Genomic DNA, 26,599 nt, shown 5'->3' with positions numbered 1-26,599 from the left:
GAAGTTGTCGGCCTCATCTCTTTGGTAACTTTGAGAATTGCAGTGTTGTGTTACTGCTATCCCAGGTTTTTCTGTGGGGAAGGTGAAGATGGCTCTGATCTCTATTTTGGTCCTACCACTTGTTTTGATCCTTTTGACCCCAGAGACAGTTCACTGTACACCACCCCAGTCATGTGACAAGTGCGTAGTTTCCACCCACCAGGGACACGTTACCATCCGCACCCTGGTGTATCACACATTGTACAAATGCAGCGGGAACATCACCACCTGTGTGCACAATGAAACTAGGTACTTTGTTTGCACCACCTTTGACAAGGTCACTTGTTATCAGCCCTCTGGTGTCAAATACATCTTGCATGCCTACATATATGCCTACAAGGGCCTCAACACTAAAGGGAGACCCCTCCTCAGTGCCCCCTTGGCATCAAACCCCACCTACGAGGGAGGCCCCAGAGACATACAGGTTTGTTTTGACACCTGCAAAGCTATTGATCAGGGCCAAGGCCCACAGGGAAATAATGGGATTCGGTGTGGGGACCTGGGGTGGCAGCAGTCGTATATCCCCCAACAAAGGTACCTATGGGAAAACGCAAAGGACTACGAATTAGACCATAAAGGGCCGCACAGCAATGGAGCATATGTCTATTGGTACACTTGGCGCCAAAACAAACTGGTTCCTGGACCCCCTGTAGATGGAAAGCCCTGGTTTAATATGAGCAGGGGGATTACCACGTCTAATTGCAAGGAATATACATGTACACACTTATGCCTTTCCTTTCTTGATCCTCCCTCTTGCACATGGAATATAGGTATAGGAGTAGATGGTTCCTCCCGAGATCCTTATGGGCAGATAGTTGTCCGTACCACGAGAGAGAACTTGAAGGCCAAAGAGGAAAAAGCGTTTTATTCATTTTATGAAGAAATGGGGACAGAAATAGAAATTCCACATGTTGCCAAAAAATTGTTTATTGACCTTGCAGAGAGGATTGCTGAATCCCTTAATGTCACTAACTGCTTTGTGTGTGGAGGTATCAATATGGGAGAGCAATGGCCCTGGGAAGCCAGGGAAATGAACCTCTCCTCCTTGGTAAATCTTACCTGGTCTACCCCTAATAGACCCAATGTTTGGGCTCTGTCCACTTCCATTATCGGGCATATTTGCTTTAGCAGGGATACTTCCATTGCACATTATAATATAACCTTAGGAGATCTAAGATGTGAAAACATGCTCCAAACAAATTATACCCACATTAACTGGTGGAGCAATACGAATCTGACTCAACCTAATAATCCCTTTTCAAACGCTAATTTGTCTACCCTATGGACCCATCTTAACGATACATCCATTGCCTGGACAGCACCTGATGGTCTTTATTGGATTTGTGGTAAAAGGGCATATGTTGTCCTTCCTCCTTCTTGGGGAGGACCCTGTGTCCTTGGAACTATCAAACCTAGTTTTTTCCTCCTACCCATTAAGAGTGGAGAAAAATTGGGAATCCCAGTTTATGATGATATAGGCCCAAGATCTAAAAGAGACCTGCCATCATTTAAGATTGGAAACTGGAAAGACGCAGAGTGGCCCCCTGAGAGAATCATTCAGGTGTATGGTCCCGCTACATGGGCAGAAGATGGTTCTTGGGGATACCGAACCCCTATTTATATGCTGAACTCAGTGAAGCAGGGAGTAGGCTCCAGGCAGTAGTTGAAATTTTGACAAATGAAACTTCGCTTGCCTTGAATTTGCTTGCTAAACGCAATACACAATTCAAGACTGCCATTTATCAAAACCGCCTGGCTCTTGATTATCTTTTAGCCAAGGAAGGAGGAGTTTGTGGAAAATTTAATCTGACTAACTGCTGCCTTGAGATAGGAGATGATGGAAAGGCCATTGAAGAGATTACACTCAGAATGAGAAAACTAGCCCATGTCCCCGTTCAGACATGGACTGGCGTTCTCGACACTGGAATGTCTGAATGGTTTTCGGGAATTTTCACTGACTGGAAAAAGATTGGTTTTCTTGTCCTCTTGGCTATAGGAGGTCTGTTGTTTCTCCCCTGTCTTATCCCTTTAATTCAGAGAATGGTCACATCCACCATCTCGGGAATGATAGTCATCGCCTCATCTTCAAACCCAGTTAAACCAGCCAAGGTGATGACCTTGCAACCCGTTCCAAAACAATATACCTCCCTGCTTAACAGATGACAGTAAGCATACTGTCCTATAACAAAAGGGAGGAATGAAGGGAAGACAGTTGGCTTAATGGCTGCTGCCTCGCATTTGCTAGTGCCTTGTGCGAGGAAGTGGGGGGGAAGCACCGGAGGTGGTGAGGTGCACCGGAGGCAATGAAATGTACCGGGAGCTATGAAATGTATAAGTTGCCCATACAGGGTAATGTCCGGTGTTGACCCCAGGCGATTGGTTTATTCAAATGTAGGCTGTTGTATGAAGGATGTATAAAGGCTAAAGGCCTTTGTCTCTGGGTGTGGCTTCCTCTGAGCACATTGCTGCCTGTGCCATTGGAATTGCCCACCCGGCTGCTTTACTTGGCCAAATAAAGAGCTGTTAGTTTTCTGAAGCCTCTGCCTGGAGTCTCTATTTCCGGTGTTGAGAGTCTCAGGTTTAGTTTAGGGTTTGCCAGAACCTTACAATAGAATTTGGTTTTCCTTTCAACCAGTAGTGTACTGGTTAGGTTGCTGGACTAGAAGTGGAGAAATCCAGGTTCTAGTCCACATTTGGTGACTAAAGCTTACTGGGTAACTTTGGGCCAGTCACTATTTCTCAGCCCCACTCATCTGATAGTGTTATCATTGCGAGGAAAAATAGTTAAAATTACATGATCTTTTAGCTGAGCCTTCTTTCATTTGACATTGAAGGTCAGTTCTAGCTGTGATTTCTGGCATCTGAACTCTCAGCACATCTAGTGGGGACCAACCTAGGCGAACAGGGCTGCCTTCACCCCACAGATGAAAAATGATGGGTCTTTCCTCACTATTGAATTAAATTGCATATGTCAACCATGAGTAAGCACTACAGTATGGTGTAGTGGTTAAGGTGTTGGACTGGGAGCGGGGAGATCAAGGTTCCAGTCCTCCCTTAGGAACAAAAGTCAACAGGGTAACCTTAGGCCCATCATTCCTTCTTAGAAGAATCAATAGAGTTCCATATCACTTAGTTCTGAACTCATTATTTAAAAAATAATAACTTATATTAAGAGATGAGTTATTGTTTATCAATTTTGCAGATGACACAAAAGTGGGTGGAATACTTAATACTCTAGGTGATAAAAATTTAAAACAATCTTGACAGGTTCAAGAAATGAAGTAACAGAGAAAAGTCTAAATGCAAAGTTGTTCATTTAGGAAACAAAAATCAAATGCAGAAGTATAGGTTGGGAGATACTTGCCGGCTGGGTGACTTTGGGCCAGTCACTCTCTCTCAGCCCAACCCACCTCACAGGGTTGTTGTTGTGGGGAAAATAAGAGGAGGAAGGCATATTAGGTTATGTTCCCTGCCTTGAGTTGTTTATTAAAAAAAAAGACGGGATAAAAAAATGTTCACAAAAATGTTCACAACTTGGCTTCTAATAATGTTTGTGTAAAAAATCTTGGAACAGTAGGTGACCTCAAACAGAATATGAGTCAGCAGTGTGTTGTAGCTGCAAATGGCAGATGAAAATGTAACCTGTTTCTACAGAAGTACAGTTTCCAGAGAATGGGAAATAATAGTTTCACTTTATTCTGCATATTCTGAGCACCACATTTTAAGGAAGTGTTGTAACTGTGGTGTCCATTCAGACAAATTGGAACAGGTTCAGAGAAGGGCTGTGAGGATAATAAGGAGGTTAGAAACTAAGCCCGTTGAAAAGAAATTGAGGAAACTGATGATGCTCAGTCTTGAGTAGAGAAGATTTTGGGAAGCTATGATGGTTATTTTTCAAATACTGACAAAGAAATCACATCATCTCTCATCCTAGAGTGTAACAGGCAGGCAGGTTCAGATAAAAACCCTCCAAACAGTAAGAATAGTTTGGCAGGGGAACCAGTTACCTAAAGATGTGGGCTCCCCCTTACTGGCTAGAGAGTCATGTGTCAGGGAATCTTTCATTTGGATTCTTGGACTGAGCAAGTAGTTGGATTTGATGGCCTCAATGACTCTTTTCAAGACTATGATTCTACATTTTCTTTCTCTCCTTTGTCTGAGGAACTGGAATTCATGGAGAAATCTACAGAAGTTAATCTTAGTTATTTTCATTGTTTCTTTTATTCTGATTCCTTTAAACACGTCTACAAAATAGTTGAGTTTCTTTCATTTTAGTCAAGAATTTCTACTTTAAACAGAATCATTATAATCCAACGCAACATTTCCCAAGCTGAAGCTCTGCTAGCTTGGAGTGATGAGAAGTATAATTTAACACATTTGGAGGATGCTAGGTTGAACAAGATTTGACATATGAAAGTAGAAATTGCTCAGGAACAAAGATTTTAAAGCAAGAAGGGAACAGCCACTCTCACCATATTTATTAAATAAGGAAGGACTGTCAATAAGGCAAAACCCTTTATGCCAGTTACCCTTAAACAATTCAAATTTCTAATTCAATTATACCTTGTTACAGGTATATATTACACATGAGCAATATAGATCATATCAGAGTAATAAATTGAGGGGAAAACATTGTCATTAGGTTCAAATGAGATAAGTTTCCAGATATGACATATATTACACAATTTTGAAGATTGGGAAAGGAGTACGGCAGGGCTGTATACTCTCACCCTACCTATTCAACTTGTATGCAGAACACATCATGCGACAAGCTGGCCTTGAGGAATCCAAGGCTGGAGTTAAAATCTCTGGAAGAAACATTAACAATCTCAGATATGCAGATGATACCACTTTGATGGCTGAAAGTGAAGAGGAACTGAGGAGCCTTATGATGAAGGTGAAAGAAGAAAGTGCAAAAGCTGGTTTGCAGCTAAACCTCAAAAAAACCAAGATTATGGCAACCAGCTTGATTGATAACTGGCAAATAGAGGGAGAAAATGTAGAAGCAGTGAAAGACTTTGTATTCCTAGGTGCAAAGATTACTGCAGATGCTGACTGCAGTCAGGAAATCAGAAGACGCTTAATCCTTGGAAGAAGAGCAATGACAAATCTCGATAAAATAGTTAAGAGCAGAGACATCACACTGACAACAAAGGCCCGCATAGTTAAAGCAATGGTGTTCCCTGTAGTAACATATGGCTGCGAGAGCTGGACCATAAGGAAGGCTGAGCGAAGGAAGATCGATGCTTTTGAACTGTGGTGTTGGAGGAAAATTCTGAGAGTGCCTTGGACTGCAAGAAGATCCAACCAGTCCATCCTCCAGGAAATAAAGCCAGACTGCTCACTTGAGGGAATGATATTAAAGGCAAAACTGAAATACTTTGGCCACATAATGAGAAGACAGGACACCCTGGAGAAGATGCTGATGCTAGGGAGAGTGGAAGGCAAAAGGAAGAGGGGCCGACCAAGGGCAAGATGGATGGATGATATTCTAGAGGTGACGGACTCGTCCCTGGGGGAGCTGGGGGTGTTGACGACCGACAGGAAGCTCTGGCGTGGGCTGGTCCGTGAAGTCACGAAGAGTCGGAAGCGACTAAACGAATAAACAACAACAACAACACACAATTTTGAATTTTAATATCCCATATTTTCATAACACTTGATTTTAAGGAAAGAAGTTTGAACTATTTATTTTGATTGGTCATATTAGGAATGTTTACCTAGAAGCCTCCATATTCTCTGTAACTTTACAGGGGGTGGGGGTGGGGGTAGGAATGACACTAAGCCAATTTAACTAATGGGGAAATTCCCATTCCTCCCCCCAAGTTTAATCAGAATATGAGCATCCATAGACTTTTTAAAAAGTATTCCTAACTATCATCTTCAAATGCCGATATGGTTATTTAATACTTTCCAACAAGCTTTGCAATATTTTTCCTGAGATATTTTACTTCTGCAAATTTTTTCATATAGGGAGCTGACATCAAATGAGGAAACTGAAAGGGAAGCACTGCCCCAGTCAGTTTGAGATCTGGACATTTCCCCTGTATCTGAAACAGGAATATATTAATAACTAGGACCAAGCAATCGACTATCTACTAAAGCAAGGCACTGTACATTGGAGTGTGTTGTATGGAACTGTGGCTGCAGGAATTATCTGTGAAATTCCTGTGACCAACAATCTAATTGCAATGACCATCAAGCCATCATGATTTTCTTTTTAAATCAATTATATTTATTTTGTTTCTTTACAGGGTTGCATATAGTTTTTTCCAACTCATGTGCAGTTCCATTTCCTGGTTTGAAACAACTCTCCAGCTCTATTTCCTCCAAACTAGCAGATGGGTTTCTTACTGTATACTGGAAGCAAGAAACTATGGGTTATTTAGCCCTCTTCCAAGATTACTCTGAAAGAAAAAAAAATACTGGCAATCAGAAAAGTGAGGAAGAAGCAACAAATAACCTACCTCAAAAGTATATGGTAAAGATACTCAGTCCATTGTTGAGAAATGCATTGGGCTTTTGGGGACCTTCAGACCTGAATAAGATGACATCAGTGCATGCCAGTGTATCTGCCCCCATACTTTACACTCAGAGGGAACATCATGCACAAGATGGGGATATGATCTCATCCATTAAATATAGAAGGAGCTTGCCTTGTCCTTTCCTGTCATCAGCAATCAGGTCTTTCTGCTAGTTGTTTTAGGATTGCAGATTAGTGTTATCCATTAATCAGGAAACAAAGGAATTTGCACCAATGTGCATGTGAGAAAGGAGTGGATTATTTTGCATTAGTACAAATTGTTTTATGCTTAAAAATATTTCAGTTAAAACTGTTAGAAGGGTTCGAGGCAACCCCCCTTCTCTCTCAGACCACCATTTTTTTGAAGTGATTTTTAAACCTTTTTGCCCTGAGGCTTTGTAAAATAGCCTGCCTCATGATGGGTCTGCTTGGAATTTCTATAGAAGGCTTGCCTGTTATGTTCAGACTTCAATTCTTGAATTAAGTCTGATAGGGGTTGTTTTGATCCCCTATAATTGGCAGCAAAGCTTGAATAACTCTGAGGGAGAGAGCCTAATAGAAATCCAACTTGAATTCTATTATCCAGAGTCTCATCATTACAAGCAAGTTTGTGCAGTAATGACTGAACTTTGGAAATATGTTCATCAATGTCTGCATTTGGATGCAGTTTTACATTTGATAACTCTCTCACCAAATTAACAACTTGGGAATCTCCTCCTTCCCCAAAGAGTTTAAACAATTCCTCCATCATTCCTTTTGCAGTTTCTCTGTGCTGGATCTGTAGCAACATTGATCCATCTAAGGAATTCATGATTAGACCTTGGAGTTTCAGGTCACTGGCTGTCCAGTTTGCATAGGCTTCTGAATCTAAACTAGGAGGATCTTCCTTCAAAATATTATACAGATTCAAAATCTTTGCCTGCCTCTCCACCCAAATTTTCCAGAGATAAAACTCTCGGGATATGAGTTTAAAAATTACGCATTGTGAGGCAGAAGTACACTGGCCATTTTTGTCTAAGCAAAAGGTTTAAAACACTGCTTCCCCCAATATTGCTTTCCCCTTGAGCAAGGTAAAAGGTCAAAAGTCACAAAATAGAACAGGTTCAGTGCAAAAGGGATTAAAATGTAAAAGGAAGCCCAACTGTTTAGACAAAGGATTCCATTCAGATTTAATCAAAAACCTTGGAAAACAAAAGGCCACTCAATCACAGAATTTAGCAGATCCCATTCAGGTGAATAGCCAAACAGATCTCCATAATCAAATAAAAGATTCCTTCCAAAATGAACAGTCCAGGCTAGTAGACAAAGCCACAGCCCCGCAGGGAACAGCAGGAGGCCTGACCACAAAGCACCTCCTATCTGAACTCCGGTAAACTTCACGTTTCTCAGAAGTTCCTAGAAGGTGGCAACACCTTTACATAACAATAGCCAAGCTCTCCTACTTAAAGGGCTTGTGGGGAAAATACAAGTGTGGCCATCTCCAACCAGCACACTCTGTACATGCTCTTGGAAGATAAAATTATCTCTGTTCAAGCAATTGCCTAAGAACTTTCCTTCCCAGCTCGGAACAGACCTGGTAAGATTTCCTTCCAACAAAACCAGGGAATAAATCTTTTAAATAAAATAGGTCACAAAGTTTTCCATGTGGTGCCTCCAGATTAGTTGGGACTACAACAGTCAGAATTTCCAGTGAACAAAATCATTTAATGATTTTGTTCACTGGAATTAATGGAATAGTAGTTCATGTTTTTCTACTAGTTAATGTTTTTTTCCTATTTTTATGAGCTTCTGGAGGTTGGCCTTTGAACACAGTCTACCCAAGTGCTAAGTCACAATTAAACATTAACTTAACTTACCCAACCACCTTGCCTATCAATATAGCCTCTCACTTCAGCATTTGTGTTGATTGTATCTGTAAGTAGGTTTATCTGGCCTGGATACCCAGCAGTTTTCCTTATAAAGTACTCAAACAACTTCACAGCAACAGCTAGGAAAGCTCTTTCATACTCCAGCCCAGGAGTATGACTGCTCCAAGTCCTGCTGAGAGATTCTGTCAGTTCTCTGAATTTCTTTAGCTGCAAACATAGAGTGAATATTTCAAAAAATACAACTAATATAAGGCAACAGGTACAGTATTTATGACAGGAACAGCTCTGGTACACCTGAAACTTTAAGAAAAACATTATCAATAGGATCAAAGATCTATTTTGTTCTACCTTGTGTTCTACCTTGTTTGACAGTCATAGTGCTTAAAGTACTTCAATTAAAGCTTAGAATAATCTAGGTTTCATGATCCCTCAGACCAGTCCCTTCTGAGAAGAAAGATGAAGATCAAGAGCTGGATGAAGAGACAAGCAAATAAGATATAATGATGTCAACGCTTAACATGAGATCTTGGTGGAATCATCATCCACACTTCGATTCTGGAGTCAGACCCTAACACAAAGGCAGAGTCTCCAAGACAATCAACAGCATTACACTGAAAGCCAGAGATATGAAAGCGTGCCAGATTGTTTAAAAAAGGCTACCTTGGAACACAGTCTTCTTATGAGCGGGTGCCCTCTAGTACCTCTGCTTCTGGAATCAGCTGTATTTGGGTGGAAGCATCAAAATCCTGCCTCATAACAGTCAATCACTAGAACAATTTCCATAATTCTAGTCTGGTCTAGTGTTAAGGTGCTGGGCTAGAAATTAGGAGGCTGTGAGTTCTAGTCCTGTCTTAGGCATGAAAGCTGGCTGGGTGACCTTGGGCCAGTAACTCTCTAGGCCCAACTCACCTCACAGGGTTGTCATTGTGGGGCAAATAGGAGGAGGAAGGAGTATTAGGTATGTTCGCCGCCTTGAGTTATTTATAAAAATAATAAAGGTGGGATAAAAATAAAAAAATAAAATAAAAAATAGCCTTTTTTGTGCCATGATTCCAAACCTTCTCTTTCTGGAAAATTCAGGCTTTCCTTGGAATTCACCTCACATTGTTACTGTACCCTCAACCTTGATTTCTGATACCAAATTCTCTGTTTGATTCCCTGGGTTGGATCTTGACCATGTTTTTGTTTACTGACATCACTGGAAGAGTGCCCCCCTGGTTTTGGACTTGAACCATTTGACTTCTTGCCTTGGTTTTTTTTTTTTTTTTCAAAAATTTGGAGAGACCATCATGATTCATCCTGACTAAAGCTACTCACTAGGCAGTAGCAACACAAAGTTCAACCATCATGGATAAAGAAATCAGTTAATGCTTAAGATACTATAAAATCTTTTCTATTGGTGCCCCAAACAGGGCAATAACTGATTACCTTTGATGAAAAAGACCCAGTGAATTCTTGTAAGAATTGAAAGAAATCAGATGAAAGAACAGGTGTATAAGTGGCAATTCCAGTGCTTTCAACCTTATAATTAACTATTGTTTGCTATATTAATCTGTTGCTCTAAATAGATCCCACATAGGTATTATTACCAGACTGCTCCTGAAAGTGTAACAGAGAATAGATAAGAAACAAGCATTAAAAAAAAAAATCAAACTAGGGCAGATCAAAGCAGCCAGATGAAGTGCTTTGCTCCCATCTGTGAGGCAGCAGAAAAGTATTCTGGCATAATTTATCCCATCTCCATAGCTGATTTCTATTAGTTAATGATAAACTAAAACTAAAAGTGTTTTGACCAGAATGCTTAGGAAGGTAATTACCTTTGCTTTGCTTTCCTCTGTAATAATTGCCTGTGCAGGGCCCTCCAACTCAGCATTATACTGATCTCCTAGGTATCGCAGTTTCTTGGCAATATCAACTGGATCAAAACTGTTTTCAGAATCAACTGTTGGTTAAAAGAAAGGCAATACAGATTCACGGTTTCTGTCTCTGAACATACAAAAATATTCTACAGTAATTCAATTTCAATTCCATTTCAATTCTAACCCTTTTGTCATGTCCCATATAACATTTATCTGCATTTTAAATTTAGGTAAAGGGAATTTAAATTTGCCTATTTAAAGAGTACAGTACTACAACGTTTTCTATCTCAGAGAACAAAGAGCTGAAAAAGGGAAACATCTGCAGAAAGACAGCGGGAGAAAGGTACCAGAGCTAGTGTGGCAGATAAAGAAGGTAGATGGCAGTAAGATCATTGCTTTAAAACTCTATCAGAGGGGAGAAAGAATCCACTGGGGCACTATCATTCATTCCTGCACACAGTCTTCCCAAACATCAGTCTAAAAATAAGGCCCAGATAGTTTGGAAATTCTAGTTCAAACTGCAGTCATCCATTTACTTTCATCACATCTTGGTTTTACATTTTGCCAGGAAAATTTACATTTTAAAGGAGGCTCTATTACCTCTCCTCTTATAATGCCTTTTTCTTCAGATGTTTCTGTGGCTTCAGTGGCAGATGTATGCACTTTTTCCTCATTGGAGTTGGCGTTGGGCAGGACTTGGCATGGCCAATACACAGTGATATCACTGGAGTTGTTGGAGGCTACCATTTGCAGCCTGTTCTGTCTTCATTAGTGTGCTTTTAGTTTTTTGAAGTTATTTCAGATTTGAAAGAGGTGTATTAAACCAGTGTGAGGCTTATACAACTATTTTGTGATTAAAGCAAAAACCAACACTGCTCCCAATTTTAGGCTGAAAATGGTAGCCTCATCAATACCTAGCATATTAAATACATTAATGTCATCTGTCCAAAATGGCCATGTATATACAAAGCACTACTGTTTTCTGTATGAAAACGTTTCTCCAGATTGAAATGGCATCAAGCTTTGGGCAGTTGTCAATTTGTTGATCTTTCTACTGCATCCCAATTGAGACACTTGATCCAAGTGAGGAACTTGATCCATTGAGTTGATTTTACAATTCAATGGCAAACATTTCAGCCCAGGGATAGATAAAAAGTTCAAATTCCTACTCAACTATGAATCTCACTCAACTAGCCTACCTTGCATAATTGTGAAGATAAAAGCAGTGGAGGAAAGTCAATGGATGTTATCAAAGTAATAGATATACTGTACATGTGACATCTTGGTATGTAATAGTTGTAAACCTCAAAATGGCACACAGCATGCTCAGAATAAATTATCTGCTTCACAACTGACATATCTGAGACAGAATTTGTAGTCCCTCATGTAATTATTTCACAAGTGATTACACAGAATAAACTGACCTATCTGGTTTCAGTTTCAATTTTGGGGCCAAGTCTTATGTTACAATTGGATTTGGGGACAGCTTCCTCTCACTTTCATGTCTTACCTCACTGATGGTGACATCTGCAAATGGCTATGGGAAACACCACCATTGTCCTAGTACCCACATGTGTCCTTGTTTGCAGCCATTACCCAGGAGAGTAATTCATGAACTGATTCTTTATCTGTATATCTCTTTACTGCTACTGAATCAGAAGTCTGGCTGTTTAGGATTTTGGAAACTCAAGGACTGACTTTGTTACAGGTGTCTATGTTTTAAGTCCTGCTTCCTGCCTCCTTAAAGTTCCACGGCCAACTAACTGTCACAATTTGATGTTTTAAATAAGTACTTGACTGCAACTCCCATTTTTCCCATAAAGCACAACCCATGGTCATGCTGGCTGCTGATGCTGCTGAGGCAAACATACCCTTGCTGAAAATGGTGGCTCCTGCACCAGAATTAACAACATCGTCAAACTTTAGTACACATTAAATCAACTAATGTTTTAATTAATAAACAGTAGATTTAAGACAAAACATTTCAATTTTTGAACTGTTTTGGAATATTATGAGTTACAGTGGAGATTTTTGATATTACAGATATGTTTCAGAATTCAAAAGCAAAGCATTTTTAAATCTCAGTTTGGAAACATTTATTTAAATACAGTTGATTAGTTGGAGGGCAAATGGTTAAAATTCTTTAAATTAGTGGTTTCCACTAGTCTATGCACTATGACTTAAAGAAACTGGTTTTGGTCTCTAACAAAAAGACTTCAGACTATGGTAGCAAAGTTCTTTTACTCCATGCAAGGTTTAGCAGCTGGTCCTGACTTCACAATTTGGGAAATACCAAGCCACTCCCCCCACCTCCTGAAAATTTCCTACGTCACAAAAAATGTATTTTTACCTTCAAAAGTGTTTTTACGTTTAGGCTTTAGCTCCAGGCATCGATCAGCTACTTGTGACTCTACTTTCTTAGCACAAAGGCTAGTAAACAATGCTTCCACAATTTGTTCTGTTTGTTCTTCAAATGTCATTGAGTTCTTCATGTTTGGGTATGTATTTCAAACACAAGTTTCTGTCTTATTTTTCCCAACAGTTTTTTCTTCTGATGCCTAGAAGAGATTGAACATAAAAAGTCTCCAGCAGCTTCCTTCCCTTCTGGTCATAACATATAACATTCAGCAGTTACTCCTCAGAACAGAAACATAATTTACAAAGTAAAATTATTTATGTTTTCTGTGATACATCGGTAGCCACACTATATCCATTTTCAGATACTGTCAACTTTGATAACTAAAAAAACATTACTTACTAGAAATGTTCAGACCATTAAGTCCACTGATGCGTTCTCTACCACCATTCAGGATACTCAGTTGACTAAAAGGAAGTAGAATTTATTTGATATTGTATTCATAACCTTTGGACTCCAAAGTATTTTCATGTGGCTGTGATAGCAGTAATATGTCTAATTAAGCAGCTGTCTATTTTTTTCAACAGTTCTTTCAGTTACCATAGAGGCATACTGTAAGTCTCATTTGTTTTGTAATATTATAGTATCAATCATTCCCTCACACTGAAGTGGGGTTTTCTAGGTATAAAGTTCCCTTCAACTTGATCTTGACCCCTAACAACTTTACAAATCCATCCATGTAAGCTACTATCCCATCAAGCTTCTAACCAGGTCTTCCCCTGCATTGCTTTCAAAGATCAGCGAGGCTCAGTGCTGCCATCTACCTGAACTTCTAGATATTTATTATTATTTATTTAAATTTGTTGGCCACCCAATCCAGTAGACTAGTGGATATATTGTGCCTTACTTGCACTTTTCAACTTTGAGACCTTTTAGGTCTAAGGATATATATTTGAATACAGTGCAAATGAAGGAAAAATATTGAGAACAGAATATTCTGTCATAAAGTTTCTTTTGCAGCGGACAATAGATGGTGCATAATTAGTGTTCGTATTTCTGTGTCGCTAGTCATGTCATCCTATGCTTGTCTGTGTCTGCCTTTGAGTCAATTTTTGACTCCTGGTGACTGCCTGGGCTAGTCCCTGAAGTCTTCTTGGCAAGGTTTGTCAGAAGTGGTTTGCCATTGCTTGCTTTCTAGGGCTGAGAGAGAGTGACTGGCCCAGAGTCACCCAGCTGGTTTTGTGCCTAAGGCAGGACTAGAACTCATGATCTCCTGGTTCCTAGCCTGGTGCCTTAACTGCGATACCAAACTTGCTCTCTATGCTTGTTTACTCAGAAATTAAGTCCCACTTAAGCCTCCTCCCAGGTATGTGTATATACAGTTGCAGAGTAAGGTAGCTGTCTTTCAGACCCTATCCCAAAGGTTATCAACATATTTAAAAAATAAAACCCCAACTTTAAAAAACCCTGTTATTCTTTAATCTCTTCTTCCAAACTAACCTTTTTAAAAAAATGTAGTGGGAAAGTTGCTACTAGACTCCTGATTGGCAGATATTGATACTTTATCTTGATTCATTTGTTCCTCAGAATCAAAAGCTTCCAGGGGTCTATGGAGATGGTGATGTGACAGCAGCTCTGTACACACTCTCTTCAATCCGATTTACACATTTCTCTTTTTTTATCAGCTTTCCTCTATCTTAATTTGTCTTATTTTGCTTTCTGAGAAAGAAACCAAGCATTCTCCAGCACCACATGTCTTCCCCATTCAATCTTCCCGCCTCAAGCAGGGCAAGAGGTTAAAAATTACAATTAGGAGAAGTTCCACCCAAAAAGATTACAATGTAGCAGAAAGTGAATAAATATTCCTTTCAGGCTATACTTAGCCAGAGATCTTTTAACAAAAGATAGTTCCCCCAAAGAAATTAGCAGAACCTAAATATTCCTTCCTGGCTAAACTTAGCCAGAAAATCTCCTTGATTGAAACAACAAAAGATCCTTTCCCCAAAGGCATCAGCATTCCAATCTAGCGGTGCCAGACGCGCAGAAGTCTAATTGCAGGGAACTACGAACAGGAGGGGGCCTGACTACAGTGTGCCCCCTCTTGGAACTATGGCTAATCACACTTTCGAGGAATTCCTGAAGGGCGCACTTTCTCATGCTTTTGTGGAAAGGCTTTTCTGTATAAAGGCCCTGCAGGGAAGCTGAAGGCGCCGCTGCCTTCTGGCAGCTGATTCTGTGTGGGTGCTCTCAAAAAATAAACTTCATCTCTGATTCAGACAACTGCCTGCACGTTTTTATTCCTGGCTTGGAAGCAAACTTGGTCAAGATTTCTTTCCAACAGCTTTCAAACTGTTTTTATTTTTTATTCTTATGAAATTCTATTTTGGTGACCCTGGAATTTTAAATAGTTTTGCGGTGTTTTATTTATTGCATGAGAGGAACATCCTTCACTTACCATCATGAAACCATCAAGAAACAGCAAGAAAATGGGTAAAAGAAGGAAGCAAAACAGAATAAATTCAGGACTGTTGGCTCCTTCAAAACCAACAAAGCAGCCTAAAATTATGTAATATTTAGCAACCAAGAGCAAAGATCAATGCGCACAAACAATAATAAAACAAACAAAACAAGTTCTAATGGCATTTCAGTCTGCCATGATGTTCTGGATTGGGACTTAGAAACTGAGACTGAACAACAGCAATTGCTAGATCTTTCTTCTTCTCTTCACTCAGGGTGAGCCTCTGTGGTTAATCATTCTATTGGCATGATTCTTCCCACAGGCTGTCAACACTCCCCCGATAGCCTCATCTTCTCCTAAAGAGGGTCAGCCTGAGTATTTAGGAAATGAGTGAGCCTCAGACTTTATAGCAAGGCAATGCCTTCTAACTTCAGAGATAGTAATTTTATTTTTGAGCAACTGTCAACAAAAAATAATCAGGTAGACTCCTTGAAAAAGACCCTTTTCAAGAGTTACACATAATTACTCAAAGATGTGTGTGAAAACACAGAATAACAGTGCCAAGAGGGAACAGCGTATACTTACCCAAGAGGAATATTCAAAATCTAAATGCTTTAATTAATTAGTTTTTCAAATTTTGCCACCCCCCATCTCCCCCCAGAAGAGGGACTCTGGTGGTTTAATTCCAAGGTTAACCCCAACAGGAAGGGAGACAAAATTCAGAATGAAGCTGTCCCCAATTCCTCTAGTTTCCTATCAATGACATTGAAAATGGTGGTGTCATCCCTTTGAGGTAGGTCAGGTCAGGAAACAGGCCCCACTTGTTTGACTGGAACTACACTGATATAGCCTATAATAATATTATCTTGAAAGCCTGGCTATTTTCCATTTAGATACTGTACCATATCCCACTACTGACACCATTTGTTAGGGTTTTTCTTAATATGGTACAGAACACAGATACAAGGACTGTATTTGTTTTTCCCACACAAAACTGTTTTATTGTACAAAATTAAACTCCTATATTATTCTGCTATCTTCTTCTTATAGGTTTACTACTATTTTATTTCTATTCTTATTTAATCTATACATTTTCTATCTCTATGTTCTATTGCTACGTTCCTGTTCCTACAGTACGTAAGCACTAATTTTCTTAACTATTTCTTCTTTAAATATTTCCTTTTCCACCAGGTCTTCAACTCTTATAGCCAATCTCAGTCCATGTTCATGTGAAAACCCTTTTCGCTCCTTTATAGACTTGAGACTGGATTTTTCTCTCCCCACCCTGCCCACCGCACTCACAGTCCTCTGTTTCTGGAGCTGGTTGGTAGAGCTCTGGCCCTGGGCTGTTGCAAGCAGTGGGCTTGATATGGTTTGCAGACTCTAGTGGGGTTCTTTTCCTCCCTGTCTCTTGGCTCTGCCTCTCAGTGGTCTCGGAGCTCCAAGAATTGAAGTTTTCTCTTGCTGTCTGAAGACTACTGCTGAGGTGCTTGCCTTTGGGTTGGAGGTTTCTCTTTCCCGAATCTCTGCTGTCTTCCTGGCTTCACTCCTTTCTTGACACACCCTGCACATTTACTTTCAGTTCCCTCATTATAAAACAAACTCTCCAGTTAAGGGCAGGGTAGGGCTGTTTTAACCCTTCTTCTGAGGTAGCACCAAAACTCTGGATCCCAGGAGGAAAAAAAATGCCTGCTCACTCCAGATGGTGAGTTTACTCTTCCACAGCACCATCCCTCTCTGCCTCCTCTTCCCGACCCAAAGATTTCCATCCTGTTTATGATGCCAAGAAAATGTGGTAGTAACAGCCCCCAACAAAATTATCAAAACAAATGGAGAGGATTCAAACAACAGTTTTGTTATATTTATTGATACAGTAAGTCACTGGACTTAAACCTCTGGGAATCAAGAGCCAAAAGTAAAGGTTTTAGTAGTATTATAGGTTGCAAACATTTTAGATGTTAATACAGGAGCAATATAATTTAGAAGGCAGTTACACTGTGGAGTCCTTGGTGCTCTCTGAGCCTTGTTTTCTTGAAGACATTTCATTGCCAGACTAGGCAACATCTTCAGTGCAAAGAGGGAGTGGGCCTTGCTCTCAGTTTATATACCATGGCTTGCCCTGCTTGTGTTGGTAGGGGTGTTGTTCTCTCCTTGGGAGTTCTTTGATCGGGCTGTTGTTTGCTGCTTGGTTGATTGCCTGAGTCAATAGTTCCTTGATTAGGGTGTATTGTGCTGTTTGATGGTTCATCTGGTGTTAATCCTAGGGTTGATTTTTGCATATCTGGGTGTTGATTGCTGGCAAGGGAGTGTACTGGTCTTTTGGCTTTTCTATTCTCTCTTTTGAATGGTATGTAAATGTTATTTACCTCTATGTGTCTGTTAACGGCTGCTTTGTCTGAGTGCCAGGCTTCCAGGAATTCTCTGGCATTTTTAGATTTGGCTTGGTTTAGGATGCTCACACTCCCCAGCTGAAACTATGGTTGAGTCTGTCCATGTGTTGTGAGATTAAGGAGTTCTCATCGTGTCTTCTGACTGCTAGTTGGTGTTCGTGGATGCACTCTGCTAGTTTTCTGCCTGTCTATCCTACACAGTGGCTGTTACAGTCTTTGCATTGTATGTTGTAAATAACTCCTGTTTTTTCTTCTTGGGCTATTGGGTCTTTGGGTTGCTTCATATGTTTTGAAGAGTTTTAGTTGGTTTATGTGCTACAGTGATGCCATGTGGTTGTAACAGTCTGTTGGTCGTTTCTGAGATATTTCTGATGTATGGCAGTGCTATCCTTTTCATAGTTTCCATTGGTTGGGTTGTAGTGGGTTGGGTGGTGAGGCACTTTTTGATAAAGTTGAGCGGGTATCCATTTTGTTGGAAGAGGTCCACTCCCTCTTTGCACTGAAGATGTTGCCTAGTCTGGCAGTGAAACATCTGCAAGAAAACAACAAGGCTCAGAGAGCACCAAGGACTCCACAGTTCAACCCGGAGCTACAAATATTCGCTTCGATTGGCAATTACACTGGCAGATACTTAGTAACAAAAGCAAAGATAAAAAATTAGGTGTGATCTCTATATTTTTAAATGCCTGGATACCAAAACAAAGTTGTTTGTCTAACTGATGAGAATCCTGGAGGAAATGGATTATCTAGACCCTTTCAGCAAGGTTTCTGGCCAGGGTTTAGTACTGACACAGCTTTGGTCATTCTTGTTGATGACCTGTGGTGGAGCCAGGATGGTGGTAGTGTATCCGTCCTTGGGCTCCTTGATCTCTTGGTGGCTTTTGATATTGTTGACTACGGTATCCTTCCGAGCTGGCTCCATGGGTTGGGGACTGGGGGCACCATTTTACTATGGTTCTCTTCCTTCCTAGAGGCTGATTCCGGTTGATGTTGGTTGGTGGGGAGAGATTGATCCATAGGCCCCTTCTTTGTGGGGTGCTGCAGGATTCTATTCTCTCTCCCTTCCTTTTCAACATCTACATGAAAAAGCTGGGTGAAGTCATCTGCAGGTTTGGGTTCAGTATCATCATTACACTGATGATACCTAATTATATCTTTCGACTCCAGGCTGGACAAGTAATGCTTTTGAGGGTCTGTTTCAGTGCCTGGAGACTTCTCAATTCAAGGGTAGTGCACAATTTGGGGTCTTCCTGGACTCATAGTTCCTGCTTGATGAGCAAGTGGCAGCTGTGGCCACCAAGGCCTTTGCACAGCTTATCTGTTGTGCTAGTTGCGCCCTTTCCTAGATGGGGGGACTTCAAACAGTCACTCATGCCCTGGCCACCTCATGACTTGAATACTGCAATATACTCTACATGGAGCTGCCTCTGAAGACCACCTGGAAGCTTCAGCTGCTCCAGAATGCAGCAGCACAGGCAGTGATGGGCATGCCGTGTTACATGTAACATCTCTCCTTCGCGACCTGCACTTGTTGAGTTTGCTTCTGAGTGTGATTCAAGGTGCTGGTCACTACCTATAAAGCCCTACATGGCATAGGGCCTGGTTACTTGAGGGACCGCTTGTCTCCATAGTATCTGTCATGAGTACGGATGGAGAGCAGGGGGCTCCCATCCAGGCTGTAAAGCTCATGCGTAGCACTGAGGAATTAGGTAGCCATTCCAAGAGGCACAGATCGGGCCCGCCTTAACCTTTGGGGTTTATATGTCTGGGTTTTTCCCACGCTTCTTTAGTTTGTTAGGATTTTCCTGTTATGTAGCAGCAATAAAACATTAGAGACCTGTTCCTTGTCTCAGCGTGGTTCCTGGCTGTTAGGACAGTATCTGTCTGGCTTGTTCAATCTGGCAAGGTTGGCAAACTCTGGGTTCCATTGTTTAAACAATGTCATTTATCGGAAACCAGGAACATACCTTCTCTGTAGCAGAACCTGCCCTCTGGAACAAGGTTCCCACTGAGATTCAAACGGCCCCCACCCTTCTGATATTTCAAAGCACCCACAAGATGTGGCTCTTCGCCCAGGCCTTTGGTGAGGATGATTGATTCTTCCTTTTCCTTATTCCCATCTGGGTTTGCTTTCTCTGCCATCTTTGCCTCTTTGTTTTGTGCTATTTTTGTGTTTTCTGTATTGTTCCTTATTTTTAAATGTTTTTAGCAATTTGTATATCGCCCAAAGTTGCTGGGAGTAAGGTGGCATATAATGTAAAATATCATCCTCATCTTATTTGGGAGCTCCCTCTGCTGGTGGGAGAGGGCTTTTTCTTGCATGCAGAGCAGTAGCAGCTGCTTTCCTCACGCTCCAGAACAAACTTAATGACAACACAACTCTTCTCCCTTTCTTAGATTTTCCAAAGATACATGTTTTCTTTAACAGTCTTCAAAGACCCTGATTATTCCTTTCGATGGGATGGGGTTCTCAGCCACAAGGCAACAGGGGTAAGCCTGCGGGTTTTCTTCTTTGTAGGACTGGCTTTGGATTAAAACAAGATTTGGGGAACACTGCAATGACGACAGAATTCTGGTTTTCCTTGGTTTTGTTTTGACTTCAGTTTGTCAACCTGAATTGTGGAAAGTGTGGGGATCCAGACTGAAAGAACGTAAAATAAATGTATACCTATGGAGAGAAATGTAGCTGAATTCTTGAAGGATACAGTTCTCTTCTTTCCTGGAGTTAAGTTTCACTGCAGTCCAGGAGACTCTTTTCTGAGGACTATTGGGCTGGGAAAAAGCAGCATGTGGTGTCCTTTTCCAATGCAAGTGCTAAGCAAAAAGGGAGAAGGAAAATGAGGGCAGTCCACCCAGGGCTTGCAGCTCAGAACAAGGCTTCATCAGGGCTGAGAAAAAGCAGGAGGCAACGTTCTCTCCTGCTGCGACCAGCTGTTTTTTTCCCCAGACCAGAAGAACCAACTGCTGCACAGAAAACTAATAAGGGCAGGCATCAACTTTACTTGTGCTGCAGGGACACAATAAAAGGACTGCTGTGAGGACAACAGTTTTGAAAGTGGCATAGTTTCCCTGAGACAGGAGGAAAGCATACACATTTTTTATACTTTCTAATTTTAGGTCAAAGGGGCTATCTTCTACATTATAATTTTTTCCTTCATTATCAGTGTGGGTTTTTTAAATTTAGTGTATTTTAGAACAGCAGAATCTAAGCTATTCTGATTCCCTTGTTATGTGCATTAAGAGATTTTAAAGAGAACTGAGGCAAAATAAACTGCTTCCCCAGACATACTTCCTGATTGCTGAAAAAGCCTAGAGAGGAATCAGTGTAAGAGCAAATCCCTTCAGAAGCACCTTACCTCCCACTGAACTGTCATCTGGGCTAACCCTCTTCCTATTAAGCGTCTGAAGAGCTGTGAAAATGGCTTTTCAAGGGGCATTTGTGGGTAAGATCATACCAGCCCTGAATGGTAGTGCATTGGATTGATTGTAATTTTATCATGAATGGTTACTATTAACTTTAACCCTAGATGTAGTGCACTATAAGCCAAGTTTTTGGAAATGGAATAGCATCTAAATGGAAGTAAATCAATACAAAAATTTAAAACAACCTTGCTACTCCATTCACTTAGTGTCTATGTCAAGCACACACAAAATTAAATAATAACAATAATAAAATTTAGTCATCATAAAACTCCAGGCTCGCGACTCACAAGGAGTCCTGCACAAGTTTGGTGCCTCAGCTTACCTGCAGCAGGAGAGAGTTGCTTAGCACTGCCCTGGCAGAGACTGAGCAGGACTGACAGATAAGCTTGAGGCAGTGAGCTAGTGCCGTTTGCCCGGGACAGCAGGCAGGCAGCCTTTTCTCAGCCTTGCATCTGCAGCCAGACCCCACAGCCTTCTGTGCAAAAAGGAGCACCTCCGTCCAAAGGAGGTTTAACTAATATCTGTTGAGTTTCAGGTTGCACTAGCTCCATGATCATTAACTTTGGGGGGGGAAAAGTCTTTAAAAATAATTAAAGTTTCAGTAAGTTCAGAATACATCCAGAGAAGAAGCAAAGAATGGAGGAGAAAATGAAAGAGAGGGGGCAATCTAAATTCTTTTTGTATAAAGCTTTTTTTTTCCTTTGGTTTTTCTTTCATTACAGTATCAAATTCCGCCGCCCGAAGAAACTATTTTAAATGCCTGCAAAATATTGATTGCAATTATTAGTTGGAGCACAATGGGAGGGAATTGTGCTGCTTTGTGCATGAGTGACATGACTGTTTTGTTGTTGTTTTTAATGATTTTGTGAGCTACCTAAGATTATTGTATTTAGACAGATGTCCATATCAGTTTAATAAATAAATTTGAAATTAAATAGAAATAAAATTATAATTGCTGTTATATTTTTATTTGCAATTTACTCATATGCTCATATTGCAGCACACAAATTTGTACTTGGTTTGGGAAAAGCTGCGCAAAGCAATTTTCCCACACATAGCTGTCAGAAATTAGAGGGAACATTGCTTAGTGACTCCTTCCAGACAAAAAAATCCTCCTTAATCTCCCATTGCCCTGAAATCAGCTCTTGCCATTCTAATTCTGTAGATTTATACAAAGCATCCTTTGTCCATAAACATCCTCTTCTTATTTTGCCTTTTTGAGGGTGACTGGTTTCTCTGCACATATCTTTCTATAGACACAGTTTTCATTTGCACTAAAAGTTATGCACTAGAAAGCCTTTACTGACAACTTGTAAGAACTACAGCTTCATTTGAAGAATACAACAAGTATACACAGGTCTCTGCCTCTTCCCACTTATGACAAACATCAGAGATCAGAAAGAATCAGGATGTCAGACCTGCCACTGTCTCCAGAACTGTTTTCAAGAGAGAGACAAAGGCCTGCAGTGCTTCTAGCTTTTCATTCTGCTTCACCAACATCTGCATCTCTGCACTTCCTGTCTCCAGCAGCAGCTCAGTTAGGAAAAGGCAGCCTGCATCATCCTGCGCCCCTAGGTAGGCTTTCCATGACTGTGAACCAGGCTTGCTCATTGCAATAGTCTGAATATGGACCACCTTCAGGGCAGCCTGCAAAGTCTCTGGCTGCATGGTTTCCTGCCAAGGAACAGCTTGCTGGCAGCCCACAGCCAGGTTTAGCCATGTCCTCTCAAACTGCTCTGCAGTCAGACACGTGCTGGATATTAAAGTAAGGCTACTGGAACTGGCATTAATATTAGGGACCTTCTCCTCCTTTTCTAACATCAGTGGCACTGAAAAAGAAAGAAAAGCCATATTTATTACACACATTGATGTACCACATATACAAAGACTCACAGCAGTTTGCAGCAATAACATCTATTAAAACACAACACCGAACTCATCCTTCTAATCCTCCCTATAAAATCCATCATACAGTAAAATCTAAATCAAGAACCAAAACACATAACCAAAAAGGCAGCCCAGCTCTACCATTAGTGTTCCAAAGCCTATCAGAATAAAGTCACATTCACAACTTTGCAAATGCCCAGTACCTCAGGGGGTCAGCTATTCCATAATGTCAGGGCCATGAATGAAACACATCATAAGAAAGTAAGCAGTGCCCTCCTGGATTGGATCCCTGCCCCATCTAGTCCAACAGTCTGTTCTCACAGTGGCCAGCCAACCGCATAAGGAAGCCCCCTAGTCTCCCAGGAGATGGCCTTCATCTTTCTCTGGGCTCCTGCCCCTGACTCTCATGTAGGAAGGGGAGTCTTATTGCCCCAATGCCCCTTAAATCTTTTGGGAAGAGATCTCCTGGGTAAATTGGGGGCTATGATAAACTGCTCCCCCCAGGGAGTCTCTCTCTTGGTCCCCCCAGAAAAGGCCTATGTTTGTTTTTTGGATTACATCCCATGTGCTCCAATCCAACTTGACCACGAAATTGATCCCCGAGTTTGGTATACAGGAACTCCAGGGTTTGCCCTATATACCATCCCACACAGGCTCAACTGTTACCTCAGACCCAGCCAATTTCAATCCGTCAGTATGCCATAAAGAGAGAGGTGAGGCTAGGTATCAAATCACAAATAGAAATTTTTCTGAAAAATGGCCTCCTGCGACCAATCCAGTCCCCTTGGTCAACACCCATTTTTCTGGTCCCTAAGCCAGATGGCTCATGGCGATTTGTCCACGACCTCCGTGAGGTCAACGCCCCAATTCAGGTGTTGCACCCAGTGGTCGCCAACCCCTACACTCTTCTTACCACCCTGTCCAGTGATCAAGTCTGGTACACCATTATAGATCTAAAAGATGCTTTCTTCTGCATCTCACTGGCTCAGGAAAGTCAGCCTTGTTTTGCCTTTGAATGGGAAGACCCTGAAACGGGTTCGCGAGGCCAACTCACCTGGACCAGGCTGCCCCAGGGTTACCGCAACAGCCCAAAGGCCTTTGCGGCCACCCTTGCCAGAGACCTGGAAGATTTTGACCCTAAACAGGTCACTCTATTGCAGTATGTCGATGACCTCTTAATAGCAGAAAAGTCTCAGGAGGACACTGAGGAGTCCTCAGTTGCCTTTCTCAACCACCTTGCGATGAAAGGCTACACTGTGTCTCGGAAGAAGGTCCAGTGGGCCCGACAAGAAGTCCAGTATTTGGGCTATGTTTTGAGAGAAGGGAAGTGCCTTCTCCATGCCAGTAGACTCAAGGCAATTGAGGCTCTTAAGGCACCCACCAATGAAACACAGTTAAGGTCATTTCTGGGAATAACGGGGTATGCCCGACTGTGGATTCCCACGTATTCCCTGATTGCCAAGCCTTTGTACCAACTCACACAGAAAAATATGGCCTGGGAATGGACAGGGGAACACCAACAGGCCTGGGCATCCTTAAAGGAAGCTCTGGGAAGGGCAGCCGCTTTGGCTCTCCTTGACCAGAGCAGAGGGTTTTAACTATTTTTGACCGAGCAGAAAGGATGTGAGCTGGGCGTCCTCTTGCAGAAATTGGGCCCTGAGAAGGTGCCCAGGGCCTACTTGCCCAAAAACCTTGACCCGGTTGTCAGTGGTTGACCCTCCTGCCTTCGGGTCATGGCCACCACCGCCCTGTTGATTCAGGAAACTCAGAAGATTATTCTAGGAGCCCCATTGACTGTTTTTGCCCCCCACGCAGTCCAGACTTTGTTGGAACAGAAGCTACCGGCTTGGGCCACCACCAGCCGAGTTTCTAAATATGCTAGTCTCATCTTGGAGCAAGACAATGTCCAGCTCCATCGCTGTGAATGCCTTAACCCTGCCACACTTCTGCCTATTCCCCTCCAGGGGAAGCAGGAACCCCACGATTGCCTCCAAATCTTGGAAACAGTCACAGGGGTGAGACCAGATCTTAAGGCTGAGCCATTCAATGATTTTGACCTCCAGCTCTGGACAGATGGATCCTCCTTTGTTAAAGATGGCAAGCAATACACTGGCTTTGCTGTCATTATAGAGGATAGTCCCCTGTACATGGAAAGATTGCCTTCCCACCTTTCAGCCCAGGCTGCTGAACTCAGGGCCTTGATCCAGGCTTGCCATTTGGCCAAAGGATTAAGAGCCAACATCTTTACAGACAGCTGATATGCCTTTTTAGCTGCCCTTTGGAAAGCTAGGGGTTTCTTGGGAGCCAATGGAAAGACCCTAAAGATGAAACCCCTGTTGGAGGAACTTACGGAGGTCCTGCATCTCCCTAAGGCCCTTGCTATAGTCCATTGCCATGGCCACCAAACTGACTCCAGCGAAATCTCTAGGGGAAACCGAGATGCCGACCACTGGGCCAGGCAAGCCGCTGTGTTGGGAGCATCCAAGCCTGTCCCTGCCATGGCCCTCATTCCTTTTGACCCCACCGACTCCATGCCACCCTTGTATGACCAAAGAGATTCTCTGCACCCCTAGGGGAAGTGGGAATCTGGGTGGTGGGTGGTTAAGGGAAGAGTCCAACTTCCTGCACAACTTTTGTGGAAGGTTGTGGTCCGAACTCATCAGGCCACCCATTCAGGCCTGAGGCCTCTCCTGAAATGGCTCCAGGAGAGATACAGTAACCCACACCTCAGGAAAATGTGTAAACAAGTTCTGCCTTCTTGTGAGGTTTGCCAACGCCACAACCCCAGGGGAGGAAAGGCTATTCCCCCTGGACATCTCAGGGTGGCCCGCTACCTGGGAGAAGCTTGGCAGGTGGACTTCACTGAGATGCCAAAGAGAGGTGCTAAGACTAATCTGTTGGTTTTCATTGACTTGTATACCGGATGGCCAGAAGCAATTCCGACCACAACCCAAAAGGCAAAAGAAGTGGTCCAGACCCTGATCGATCTCATTATCCCAAGGTTCAGTATGCCTTTGGGATTGGAATCTGATAATGGCCCGCATTTTACCTCACAGGTGACCCAGAATGTGAGTAGATTCTTGGGAATCCCATGGCATTTACATTCCAGTTATAGGCCCCAAGCCTCCGCTAAGGTGGAACATATGAATCGCACATTAGAAACCCAAGTGGCCAAGTTGTGTCAGGAGACAGGACTCCACTGGCCTAAGGTTCTCCCCCTTGCTTTGACCCGAGTTCGGGCCCAACCTAGAGGAACTCTTGCATTGTCTCCCTTTGAAATGTTGTATGGTAGACCTTTTGTTGCACACAAGACCAAGAATGTTGATGAGGGAAAAAAGAATGTGACTCAGTATTTGCATAACCTGGCACAGGTTTTGTCCTCCATTTCCGACCAGGCACGAGCTACTTTGCCACCAGTTTCTGAACAACCACCGCTTGCCCAATCAGGAGAGTAGGTTCGAGTCAAGGAACTGTTGCCTTCCAGTACTGATCCAAAGTGGTCCCAACCTCGCCAAGTTCTCCTCAGCACCCCTACTGCAGTGAAGGTTGAAGGAATCAAGGTGTGGGTTCATGGCACCAGGATCAAGAAGGTACCACCACCCTCTGAACATTGGCAAGCTACACAACTGGACAGCCTAAAAGTCAAGTTCAACAGGACAACTGCATCTCCAAAAGATCTATTCCCTCCAGATAGACTGGACTCAACTTGAAGTTGTCGGCCTCATCTCTTTGGTAACTTTGAGAATTGCAGTGTTGTGTTACTGCTATCCCAGGTTTTTCTGTGGGGAAGGTGAAG

At 42.1% G+C, this 26,599-nt stretch overlaps 2 protein-coding genes across 3 annotated transcripts; one reads left to right on the top strand and one right to left on the bottom strand.

The window, feature by feature from the left end:
• The first annotated feature begins 88 nt into the window (after positions 1 to 88).
• On the top strand, positions 89 to 1,702 carry LOC134494569 (endogenous retrovirus group 3 member 1 Env polyprotein-like). Its single transcript, XM_063299823.1, has one exon. The coding sequence runs from the start codon at positions 89 to 91 to the stop codon at positions 1,700 to 1,702; it is 1,614 nt and encodes a 537-aa protein (XP_063155893.1).
• Positions 1,703 to 6,052: 4,350 nt separating this feature from the next.
• On the bottom strand, positions 6,053 to 13,108 carry LOC134493119 (bcl-2-like protein 15). Of its 2 annotated transcripts, none has more exons than XM_063297409.1 (5): positions 13,048 to 13,108; positions 12,640 to 12,847; positions 10,248 to 10,372; positions 8,419 to 8,637; positions 6,053 to 6,446 (listed from the first exon to the last, which is right to left on the bottom strand). In XM_063297409.1, the coding sequence occupies exons 2-5, from the start codon at positions 12,779 to 12,781 to the stop codon at positions 6,414 to 6,416; spliced, it is 519 nt and encodes a 172-aa protein (XP_063153479.1). In that variant the 5' UTR covers positions 12,782 to 12,847; positions 13,048 to 13,108; the 3' UTR covers positions 6,053 to 6,413. The 2 variants fall into 2 exon arrangements, with proteins under 2 accessions (XP_063153479.1, XP_063153478.1); XM_063297408.1 differs by having other exon boundaries at positions 6,054 to 6,446; positions 12,640 to 12,837; positions 13,039 to 13,077.
• Between the last annotated feature and the right edge of the window lie 13,491 nt (positions 13,109 to 26,599).

The sequence above is a fragment of the Candoia aspera genome, chromosome 3 (assembly GCF_035149785.1).
Source record: "Candoia aspera isolate rCanAsp1 chromosome 3, rCanAsp1.hap2, whole genome shotgun sequence".
NCBI classification, from domain to species: Eukaryota; Metazoa; Chordata; class Lepidosauria; order Squamata; family Boidae; genus Candoia; species Candoia aspera.
The sequence above is the reverse complement of the archived record's forward strand: the minus strand, read 5'-3'. Positions and strand labels throughout refer to the sequence as shown.